The sequence below is a fragment of the Panthera onca genome, chromosome A1, assembly GCF_046562875.1.
Source record: "Panthera onca isolate mPanOnc1 chromosome A1, mPanOnc1 haplotype 2, whole genome shotgun sequence".
In the NCBI taxonomy this organism is placed as follows: domain Eukaryota; kingdom Metazoa; phylum Chordata; class Mammalia; order Carnivora; family Felidae; genus Panthera; species Panthera onca.
Genome location: NC_138339.1, coordinates 112,126,982 through 112,139,783, shown reverse-complemented (window position 1 = coordinate 112,139,783; position 12,802 = coordinate 112,126,982). Strand labels below are relative to the sequence as shown.

General features: G+C 39.5%; 1 protein-coding gene across 5 annotated transcripts in view; it reads right to left on the bottom strand.

Moving 5' to 3' along the window:
• The window catches only part of PDE4D (phosphodiesterase 4D), a 720,383-nt gene that overhangs the window by 211,802 nt on the left and 495,779 nt on the right, over nt 1-12,802 (bottom strand). For all 5 annotated transcript variants that reach the window (XM_060637805.3, XM_078449652.2, XM_078449637.2 and 2 more), the window contains exon 2: nt 4,962-5,153. In XM_060637805.3, the coding sequence (XP_060493788.1) occupies nt 4,962-5,153 (192 nt within the window). The remainder of the gene's footprint in view (nt 1-4,961; nt 5,154-12,802) is intronic.

The window sequence follows — 12,802 nt, the reverse complement described above, 5'->3', positions numbered from 1 at the left end:
AAGCATCAAATGAGGTTGCAGACGTGAAAATATTTACAAAAGTAAAGGGTGACATACACAGGCAACATGTGCTATGATCACCATTATGACCATTATTAGTCTTAATTTCTCCCTATTGTCTCCAGGGTTTCACTAGGATCTATTTATAGAAGATAAGATGATGATGTCCTGTCTGTTAGGAAGTAATGATTTTTCTTCTCACTTTCTCAATAAATTAAACAATTATATTTCAATTTAAAGAGCATTTAAAGGTTTTCCCAAACATTTCATTCACATAGGTAATTACAGACCTTCAATGGTACTGTTTGAATTTGAAGTTTCTAAGGGGTTTTCTCAATGGATATGCTTAACTAGAACGATAAATATAAAATCATCAAAAGTGATTAAAATATGTGATGGTATCATTCCCTATAAAGTACAGTTGAATTATAGACACTGAATAATATTCTCAGTATTATCATGAACTAGGTAAGATAAGAAAATGGAGGCTTACATATGGCTACTTGTGGAGTCAAGTGAAGAGAAGGCATAATCCTTTACGTGTAGAAGATATAGGTACTGTCAGATTAATGACTAAAATGGTGATTATTTATTCTGTATTTTAAACTAAAAAATTTTTTAATGTTTATTTATTTTGAAAGAGAGAGAGGAACAGAGTGCGAGCAGGGAAGGGGTAGAGAGAGAGGGAGACACAGAATCTGAAACAGGCTCCAGGCTCTGAGCTGTCAGCGCAGAGCCCGACATAAGGGCTTGAACTCATGTGGACTGGAAATCATGACACGAGCCCAAGTTGGAAGCTTAACCAATTGAGCCACCCAGCTGCCCCGGTGATTATTTATTCTATTCACCTTGCTTCTCTGAGAAACTTGATCTCCCTAGTGGAAAGTATGCTTTCCAGCAGTCTGCCACCTTATTGCTCCAATGTAAATATCCAGGGGGAATGAAAAAAAGCTGAACGTGTCAAGACATTACTTTTCAAAAATTTATAGAGTTGCATCAAGGCCTGATTAAATTTGTCAATCTTACATAAACCCAATCAGATTAAAAAAAAATGTCTTGCATAGGTACAGGGAAAAATTAGGTCATCCTTATAGTTTGCTTTAGAAAGAAAAACACAATGTAAATATAAAATATAGGCTTTTCATAAAATGGATGGAATATTTAATCATTACCAGAATACACTAGAGGGTATAAGAGAAACAATCTGTGCACTTGTATTCAAAAATCAATTTATTAAAATTTTAGACAATAGATTACATCACTTTTCTCTACCACTTTGCCAAAGTTAATCCCTTTACTTGAGCTCCTGATTGTATTTTTGTCAGTGGGTACAGCTCCATATTTAATGCTTCCTCTTTCTCTCATTTCACCTGTCCTGAATTCCAAGAAATTTTCCTTGAACCTAATTCTCCCTAAAGCAGCTTTACTCCTCCCTCCCGCTTTAATTTATGGACTTTGAAGGAGATGCCTACATTTGTTGATACCTCGGCTTTCAATTCACTCCTCAACCCACTGGGCTTCTAATTCTGTTATCCTCACTTGGCTGTCAACACAAACCTAGCAATTACAGAAAGTAACTGGTTCTTCTCATTTCTTCTCCTCATCCTCCGGAGAGTTGTTTCTGCTCTCTGTCCTTGTCCTTTCACTATAGTCTTGTTTCCCTTAGAGTTTTATCCTCACAATGTAAGAGCCAAATTCATCTTCCATTATTTGCCATTACATTGTCTATTCTCCATCCTGTGTTCCTTATGTCAACATCACCACTCATTTACTTGTTCAGGATGAAAACTTCAGCATTCTTTTTGACTCTCTATCCACTGGCTGTCCCCCAACACACACACATGCATGCACGCATGCGTGCTATTTTGTAATCCTCCTGCCTCTGAACCAACTTCGTCATCCCACCTCCACTTTCTTGACTGAGCCTGCATCATACTTAACCTACTTTGTTTCTACGAATTTCAGCATGACCTACTTCCCTGTGGTCACTTCACCCTATATAATCACTTAACAATAGAGTAATCAGAAGCAATAAAAAGAATATAAGTGTGTTGAATCTCACCTAAAAACTCTCAGGTCCCATAGACTGTATTCACATCTTCTTTCCCTCCTGCCACATTTCACTATTCACATCAACCAGATTATTATTTTTTAATGGAGCCATGATTTTTCTATGTCTAAAATTATGCAAATATTACCTCCATTAGCCTGGCTTTCCCTAACTGTCAAAAGGTCCTTCCCTTCTCTCTGCTCCCACAATTTTGTGAATGCCTCAAGGATGATGCTGACCATATTTTATTTTACTGGTCTAAAATGTCAACCCTCCCACTATCTGCAGATTGGCAGCTTTGAATACACTATAATTGCTCAATAAGTATTTTTATGATGGGTGAATGAATAAACAACTGTCTTGAATTTCAAATATGAGAAAATGGGACAAAAATATCATAGAAATAGGGTCATTGGGAAAAGGAAGTTGTTTTGGCGTGTCTACATTTTACAATGAATTAATGACAATGTATTAATCATGAGGGTAACAGTTGAACAAGAAAGCATAAATTTCCGGAAGGCAATACTGGTATAGATCTAGAGCTCACTTGTTAATAATGAACATGTACTAATTAAGGATTGTCAGGTACAGCTGAATAACAAAGTACACATTTCCAGAAAACATGTAAGTGCTAGAGATCTTGAGCTCAACTGAGATTGCAGGGCCAGAGATATTGAGAAGTCATCCGATGAAAGTTGATAGTTGAACCCATACACAAAAGAGTTTTCCAAAGCACAGACCACAGGTCAGGAGCTATACTTTGGGGAAGTATGTTGCAGTGTGATAAAAGATGTTGGTGAAGAAGACGTCTGTGAGCAGGAGGGAAGAGAGGACCCAAGAGTGATGAAGGCCAGGGGATGAGACACACCTTGTGTTTCCTCTAATAACTGGTGTCTTCCTTCCACTCTGTGGGTGACTGACAAATATTACTTAAATAAATGGATTTTCTGAGGTCAATATGAATGGAAGATAGATTTCAGAATACTGAGGCAATATAACATGGTAAGGAAACGTAGATCTGTGGGATAGGGGCAGAAGGATAGGGAGACCTAGAACTTACTGAAAAAGTTTAATTGCCAAAAGGGCAGAGAAAAACAAAAGGAAACTGAATATTTCTGGAAAGATGGTGCAGACCTATGCATAAAGGTAGGTGGTGAAGTAACTTTACCTATAGCTCACAAGGACACACATTAGGGCTTATATGCTATCTTTTCCAGTAATTATTAGATCTGAGACCTGTCATTCCATAAGGTTATTAGTTAACTGGGGTCAAGAACCCTGTCTTATAGTTTTCTTGTATATCCTACAGTGCTTCAAAAAAAGACAGCTACTAAATAGGAGTTTAATAATTCAGTATTTGAATCAAAATAATTGCAGTTTAGGGGTGCCTGAGTGGCTCAGTCAGTTAAGCATCCAACTCTTGATCTCGGCTCAGGTCATGATCTCACAGTTTGTGAGTTTGAGTCTCACATTAGGCTCTGTACTGACAGCATGAAGCCTGCTTAGGATTCTCTCTCTCTCTCTCTCTCTCTCTCTCTCTCTCTCTCTCTCTCCCCTCTCTCTCTGCCCCTTCCCTGCTCATACACATATGTCCTCTCTCTCTCTGAAAATAAATACACTTAAAAAAAATGACTGCAGTTTAGTTGGAAAGAATGCAGTATTATCATCTAACAACTATTAATAAAATGGCAACTGGAACGATACTTGTGAAAAATGGGTAAAGCACAATTTCACTTCTAGGACCTCACTTAGACCTATAAGGGTAGCTTGATAATCTGTTACCATGCCAGGAATATCAGTGAACCCTCACAGACTCCATATCATCTAATTCCTGTACAAGGAATTGCAACCTGTATCGAGTTTTTGAGATAGTGTCATGAAAGATGGTGAGTGTTGCTGGATAAATCTCCAGATGCAGAGGACAAAATCGACTCTATACAGAGGCAGAATTACAAATGACAGCACAAGTCCTATTTAGAAACCTCCAGAAATTAGAAAACTAATGAACACTACAGTAAACACAAAAATGGAATGTTCTGAGAAAATGAGCTAATGACGTATATGATTTGCAAATGTGCTTATCAGTTTTAACCATTTTCCAAGCTGTGCCGTGTCTTAAATGATATTCAGATCTGTCTGATGTTTTCAGCGCTTGCCTCTGGTGATTAATATTCCAAAAATGGTTTAATTTTAGGGGCTCCTGGGTGGCTCAGTCTGTTAAGCATCTGACTTTGGCTCAGATTATGATTTCACTGCTCTTGAGTTCGAGCCCTGCATTGGTCTCTATGCTGACAGCTCGCAGCCTGCAGTCTGGAGTCAGCTTCAGATTCTGTCTCCATCTCTCTCCCCTACTCTCTCTCTCTCTCTCTCTCTCTCTCTCTCTCTCTCAAATATAAATAAACATTAATTTTTTAAATGGTTTAATTTTAGCAAAGCCCTCCCAAGATCTCTCCAATGATATGGCAGACCAGTGCAAACGTCCGTATGGTACATCAACTGGGGTATGTTAAAAGTGCTATTCATTCTAATATCTCAAGATTCTCAAACTGAGTTTAAAGCACTTTGAAATATTATGAATGTTCCTGTGGCTAGGTAGCTAAAAGTCAGTTTCTACATGAATATAAGCTAATGTTTTAAGTATAAATGTTTCCATTTAAATTCTATTTCTCACTTTTCTCAGACAATTTATTCTCTGGGAAAATAAATGTTTCTTTTCAAGAGTGACAGGGTACTCAAGTTAAATCTACAATTTATTTCCAGCTTGTATAATTTTACTCACTGTTCTTTCTAACATAGAGAATGATGCAGTTGAACAAATGTCATTGGTTTTATTAGATCATCAACTGACCAAATAAATGTACTTGATTTCCTATAGAAGTTCCCTCTGCCCTTTGTTCATCATTATACTTACATATCACTGGCAATGGAGGAGTTCCGGGACATAGACTTTGGAGACAGGTCATAATCGCTGTCAGATCGATACAGAAAGGACTCCCGTCGTTGACTGTGGACGAAGTTTGCTTGGAGAATTAGCCCAGATCCCGGGCTGGTCATGGGATCCAAGGGACTCCGTCCTGCAGATGTGCCATTGTCGACATCAAAACTGTGAAAGAAGGAGAGGAATAACACTGCCATGAACACTTGCATGTTGATATGGTGGTAAAGGGAGATTCTGGTTTAGGAAGTGACAGTGGGAACATTCACAGCTGATTCCGACTGTTAAAAATGATAACATTAAAAAACACAAAGGTAAAAAAAAAAATACACTGACTTCATATTATTGTCTTCCTTAAGTTTTGGGTACTTTTGTTAACTGACCAGATACAAGACACAGGTCTCTGTAAACTTAAGTTACAAAGCCATTCTACTAAGAATAGTTCTACTAAGTTTCTTTTAGGAAAAGAAGAAATACACAGTAATTCTCTAACTACTTGGGTTCAATTCAACAAGTTCCCATTATATTGCCTAATACCACTGCTTCCCCAAGCCTGAGCTTTCTCTCCCTCCTGCCTATGCCTATCCAGTCACAAATTTCTGCTGTATCCACTTCCTTCCATCCCCAATGCCAACATATTAGGTTCAGGATTTCACCAACTCTCACCTACATTATTGTAACAGACTTTAAGTTAGCCTCTTGAATCCATTTTCCACTCTGTACCATGAGTGAGTCTTCTTAAAGTATAAATCTGACCATGATTTTTGTCAGTTCAAAACCTTTTAATAGCTCACTCTTGTTCTCAGGGTAAAGTCCAAATTTCTTGGCTAGAATGACAGAGTTTTAACTATCCACTTTCAGTCAACCATTTGATTGAATCAATGCAATCAACCATTTTCTCAATCTCAACATGCAACCCTCTTCCATCAGGCACTTTATGTTCCACTCACTTAACCATCACATCCTTGTCTCAGGCCATCACTACCTAATCTCCTGCTCCCTTGACTACTCTACTCAACCCTCCAGTCCCCTGCCTCCTTGTTACTATTCATCGAGGACTTAACATTTACCTTAAAGGCTGCCCTGATGCCCCACACCCTTATGACATGCCTTCTTCTGTACTCCCAAGGCATCTTTCCACTCCCTATTGGTAGCATTTACAATGAATTGAAAATGCTTACCAATTGGTCTCCATTCCTAGACTGTGAGCTCCCTGAGAATGGAAACTCTGAGTGTTCCTAGCACTTCACATGGCACGTCAGAAACCTTTTCTAAGTGGTTTGAATGGATGATTGAATAAATGGAAGGCACTGTGCTTGGCAATACAGATTTCAGATTTGGGAAAAGACAGAGCCACAAATTTACAGTTCTTGACCTCACAGTCCTTACAATATACATAAAATTTCCACAAAGAGCTCTTCTAGTCAAATATCAAGCAGTATTAAAGTCAAGTCTTAGGTGTTCTTATGAGAAGAGGGTAATAGTTCAGATAACCCAGTAAATATGTAGTGTAAAAAATTGTTGAATGAATAAACAAATGAATCAAGTTTAGCTACTATCAATCTTTTTCCCATTACAAATTTCACCCCAACTATTAACTACCTAATTTAAAAACATTTAAAAAAACATTCTTTTACTTTCTCCATTGGAGTTATTAATAAATAGTGTTATCACCCAAAAATTAGAGGCCAAAGTGGAAGATCAGCAAGGGTCTTGATGATTCATGAATCATCTTTGTATCAATGACTAAATAAGAATCATTTGACTCAAAATCAATCTAACTAGTAAAAAAAGAAAAGAAAAGAAAGAACTCATAATCTAGCATGGACATTCATAAACAAGTTTTCCAATCTGAATTTTTTAAGAATTGCATCACTGTATGAGGCACTCAGTCATTTGAGTGTTTGGCTTCTGCTCAGGTAATGATCTCGCAGTTCATTAGTTTGAGCCCTGCATAGGGTTCTCTGCTATCAGCACAGAGCCTTCTCAGATCCTCTGTTCCCCGCTGTCTCTGCACCTCCCCACTTGCAGAGCTCTCTCTCCTCTCAAAAATAAATAAACATTAAAAAAAAGAATGGCATCACTCTATAGATGTATTTATTTGGTCACAAAAGACAATGAGAGGTTGAGTTGAAAAGACTCATTTAATAGACAAAGATAGCAGCTTCTAGAAAAGTTAATGGCCAAAGTTACCGAGCTAACTAGATTTAATCATCCACTGTTCCTGAAGCTTTTCAGCTCTAATGAATAATTATGTAAACCATAAATGTATGTTGGCAACTGTGACATGCAAACAGGGGACATCTGTTTCACCTGAACAATGCCTTCATGCATGTGGGACTTTGGGCAATCCTGAGGAAGGCCAGAAGGGGAAGGGATCTACAGTTATGAGAGACTTATTCAGGATCTCTGGCAAGCTCTTCTTGGCTATGCTTAAATAAATAAGTGCTTATTAAGCACCTATTATAAGCACACTGAGATACAAAAATAAAGGTGATGAGATTAATTCAAGTTGGGTTGAATCCAGACTTCTGAGAAGTTTTCATACAATAGTAGTATTTAAAGAGGGCTTTTGAAGGCATTCAGTATTCAGCTGAGAGACACTAAAGTCCTTTGAAAAGGGGAGATTTCTGCTCTGGGGACACTGTTATGGCAGCTCTTCAGCATGAGAAGGACCTAATGTGAACACATAAGAAAACATGTTGATTTCTTTTCAGTATCAAGATGATCATACTGTTTTAAAAAGTAAAATATATTTCCCTGCTATGCATAAACAGAAATATAAGAGATATAGGAATGTGATTTTTGGTTTGGTTTTTCTCAGTTCAACTGAGTAATACCAATATAATCCCCCAAATCTGTAAACTTCTGAATTTATTATTATAATTTTTCCAATTAAGTTAAGCAACTTAAATAAATTTTTCACTCTAAGTTTAGGGAAAAACAGTGCTAAGTATATTGAAATATTTTATAATCTTTACAATAATGTTATTTATTAAAACCAAGAATTTATTCATAGTTCATAAAATGCTTGATAATGGGATATTTTAGTTTTGTTATTTTTCTTTGTAAGTTGTAATATAACAATTTTTCCACTAGATGGAGATCATTGCCTGAAAGAACATTGACTGGAAATAAAGGCCCAAACTATTTTTTAAACTCAGGAAAACAATCCCTTAACTATTACCTAAAAAATAAACCTCACAATCTATAGGAAGTGATTACTAAAAATCGATAAAATTATATTAACTAGTAAATATTAGTATAGCTTTACAGATTAGGAATGATCTAAGAAACGATCACTGATGTTTTATTATTTACTCTTAAAACCAAAAAACAAAAAACAAAAAAAAAAAACTGAGAAGCTCTTTTGTTAAAAAATTAGAATTAAGGAGCTTCCTTAGAAGTGATGTTTGGGACAAATCAAGGCAATACTGCTTCACCCAATGAGTAGTAAATTAACTGAGAGTTAATTTAGTCTGAAAATATAGATGGGCTCAAACAAGCTACTTATTTTTGAAGCATAACTTTATAAACAGTGCCTAATCATGGTATTATTAATAAAACAAGAAGGTGATAAGGGTTAAGCCTATCCTTAGACACTGGAACCAAAGAGATCAGCTGTGAACTTCCTAAGCACATTCTTTGGCAAACACTTTCATATAATGAATCCTCTTTTGACTCACTGCCAAACAAATGGAGTCCAAGCAAAAAGATTAGCAGAAGCTTGGGAAAGTAAGTGAAGAATTGGGAAGGGTAATAATGATGATGGTGATACTAGTAATCCTAATGATGATAACGACAATAAAATTTTGGAACACTTTCCGTGAGACAGACATTGTGCTCTGTACCCTATATACATTATCTCATCGAATCCCCACAATTCCATTCCACAATTCTATATTCCATTTGACCAATGAGTAATCTGAGTTACTGAGATTAAGTAATGTGTTCAACGCCATACAGTTTGTACAGGGTTTTATTTTTTGTTTTTTTAAGATTTACTTATTTTGAGAGACAGAGAATAAGCAGGGGAGGAACAGAGAGAGGGGGACAGAGGATCTGAAGCAGGCTCTGTACTGACAGCACAGAGCCTGATGTGGGGCTCAAACCCACAAACCGTGAGATCATGACCTGAGTCGAGGTCAGACGCTTTAACCGACTGAGCCACCCAGGCGCCCCTGGAAGTGGGTTTTTCTCCTTTTTTTTTTTTTTTTTTTTTTTTTTTTTTTTTATTTATTTTTGGGACAGAGAGAGACAGAGCATGAACGGGGGAGGGGCAGAGAGAGAGGGAGACACAGAATCGGAAACAGGCTCCAGGCTCCGAGCCATCAGCCCAGAGCCTGACGCGGGGCTCGAACTCACGGACCGCGAGATCGTGACCTGGCTGAAGTCGGACGCTTAACCGACTGCGCCACCCAGGCGCCCCTGGAAGTGGGTTTTAAAAAAAAAAAAAAAATTTTTTTTTTAACGTTTATTTACTTTTGAGACAGAGAGAGACAGAGGATGAACAGGGGAGGGTCAGAGAGAGAGAGGGAGACACAGAATCTGAAACAGGCTCCAGGCTCTGAGCTGTCAGCACAGAGCCTGACACGGGGCTCGAACTCATGAGCCGTGAGATCATGACCCGAGCCAAAGTCGGACGCTTAACTGACTGAGCCACCCAGGCGCCCCTGGAAGTGGGTTTTAAACTTAAGCTGTCTGATTCCAGAGCCCAGGAGAACGGTCCCTGTGTGCATGTCTCTACTGCAAAGCCTCCTATTATCCATTACAAAAGTACAAGAATTTCTCTGGGCTTTCTCACATGGATGGAACTTCAAACGCTAACTCTTTGAAAGTATCATTTACACAGAAGTATCTTTAACTTACAGATCTGGCATGTCAAGGCTAATTCCGAGACTCTGCCTTTATAAATCTCCAACTTTTGGAATTTGCCACATTTCCTATTTTTCCAATTTTGAATACAACAGTAAGGCATTAAAGAGTCTATGCTGTAGCCCATTTGGTGATCTCTTTATAAGTTTCAGAGTTCATTTGGAATAAGGAGAGTCAGTGGGTCTGCAGAGGGTCTTAGCAAATGGAACTAAGTGAGGTACACTGTTATTGCACATGTTAGCTGTCCTTCATGCAGTTCAAGGATGCATACATCCCCTAAGGGAGTTGGCTTTTACCCAGAAGGCATCTGTGGAGAAGGACCAATTCGGTTGTGGAGGGCCCCCTGTGGGGGGGTGGTAATGATCAGAGCCTGTAGCAATCAGAACTGTTAAAGGCCACGTGTGCTAGCACTACTCAGGACCATTCACTTCACAGGCCCGTCCCTATCTAAGGAATACACTCCACACAAAAACCAAACAGATGACAAACCGAGCACCCGGCCAAACTCCTCGCCATCTCTCCACATTGCACCATGTCAGTGGAATTACTGGCTACTTGTCGTGACCCACCTTCCCTGCAGCTTCCTCCGCTATTCCTATGATTTGTGTCTACTGACCCTGTAATTATTTGTCTGCTTGGAGTCATTTCCCGTCCTTTGGCCTCATGCTAGACCCCGCTTCTGGTTTAAACATTTTGCATCTCTTCTTGACCATTATGTGGGCTCTCCCACGAGCCACGGTCCTGCTATTGTCCTGGGTAAACCGCTCATCTCAGGTAGGGACCTTTCATCCCCAGTGTGGAGCCCGAAGAAGGTGCGACACATGAGGACTCCAGGGGAGCAGCTGCTGGATGCCCCTATCAACAGGTGTCCCATTATCAAAGCATCTGTGAAGAGCTCCCAAGGGAACACTCTGGAGAGAACATAGCAGCTGCTGAAAGCTGTAGGCTGGTGGGAACCCTGGAAGCCTCCACTGATGCCAGGAACATCTGAGAGCTGCCTGTGTCACTGTGTATTAAGAACACTGGCCTGTTGACAGTAAAGATCTTATCGCTCCCTGTCCTGGAGTAGGGAAGACACCAAAAATGTTCCTGTTAAAACGTTACACTTGGGAGACAGAAAAAGCAGGTTAAATTTCAAATCTTGGACCTCCCGCTTTCTAGTCCTATGTTCTCGGGTAAGTTACTGTACCTCTTTAAGCCTCCATTTCTGATAAGGATAATTGCAGTGCCTAGCTCCAGGGCCACTAAAGGGATTAGAAGAGAAAATGTTTGGAAAGCACTTAGCACCCTGCCAGGCAGCTAGTACATTCCCAGTATTTAGCGGCTATTGTCATCTTTATTGTTGTTGCCCTTTAGCTTTGAGGGGGCCTCTCCATCTAGGTCATTCTCTGTACCTGCATACACTGCTTTGGGAAGAACCTAAAGGGAAAGAAGAGAGAGAACGGAGTGTTGGCCATCCAAGCCAATTGAATCAACCCCGGTGAGCAGTGAGGTGAGAGACGCTGGAGCCAGATTGCTCTTACAATTTTAGCGGCTTTTATGTCTCCACCCAACGCCATAATTCCAGTGTGATAACCTCTGGGGAGAGGGTGGAGACAGCTGATTTTTCTTGAGATATTCCTCACTGAGGAGAAAGAACCATTTCCTGCTAGGAACTGTGGAGGGCACGGAGGTCCCAACAACCTGGGTGGGGATCTAGCTGAATATGATGAGAATATAATGAGCAGAAACAGTTCCTCAGACCTGAGGTCTCCAGCCACTGGGTGTACCTCGGGGACCTCAAGTCACAAGTGTATGGCTGTTTTTTTTCTTATACCCGACCCTCCCGTGTACACAGTAGTCCATGCTGTTGGCTATACAATGGAAGCCATTTTGGTGCTTTGCCATTCAGAGGGGAGGTGCTTGGTTCACCCACAGGCTTAATATAAGTGTAATCAGAGTTGGATAATTCGCTTAAAATATTTTTTCTCTTTATAATAAATATTTTACCCACTGTTATTAAATACCACGAGGCTATTAAACCTGTTTCTAATTAATGCCAGTGGTATTTCCCATTCAAGATTTCTCTGCAAGTCAGACAGCTTCCCTGGAGTAAAGACAACAGTGCTTTTGAAAAGTCCCCATTTTAATATTTCTTTAGTTCAGATTACCTATAGAAACGAGACTATGGAATAAAGCATTTTACAGGGATATGCACGAATGGCATTCTCTTCCAAACAATCAAAAACTGCATATCAAATTTAAAGAGGACACCCTGAGAGGACAGGGTATTTAGCCAGTCTGGCAGATTATATAGTCAAATGATGGTGGGCATTTTTGGCATGCATCATACTTATGTTTGCATGGAGGATCAGCATTTAAGAACAGGAACATTTTACCCTTTGTTTTCACAGATAATTCTTTATAAACAAAAGCCTGGCACGAAGGCGAAAGGTGTATGCTTGTTTATGAGGGAAAATATCAATTCATCTCCAGAAACACACGTCACTTGTGTGTGACTTGTCAATAGCACTCTCAACTGACACAGGACAACAAGAAGATTCTGGGTGAAAATGACAGTGCACGTCCAATGTGTGGACTGGAAGCCAGAAGGGGCAAGCTGGATGGGAGGGAGCAGGTTTGTGCCAAATGAGATGCCCAAAGGCACGTTTTTCAGGAAAACGTGTGTTAGCTCTAAAAATTTAAAAGTGCAAACCAAGAATTGTTTTACTTGAGGTTTCTAATTTCTCAACGGTCATGGTAAAGGAGTCTCTTCTTAAATGAAATTCTGCTTGGCAAACCATCCCGAGTGGGTCCCAACATGAGCACGCCGTCGTGAGTCAGCGGCCAACCGTGCAGCGGCTGACTGAGGCCCGTGTTTGCAGCATAACAAACAGTCCAAGTCATAAACGTGTATTTAACCCGAATATATGCTGAAAACGGGATGTGTCTCTTTTCACAGT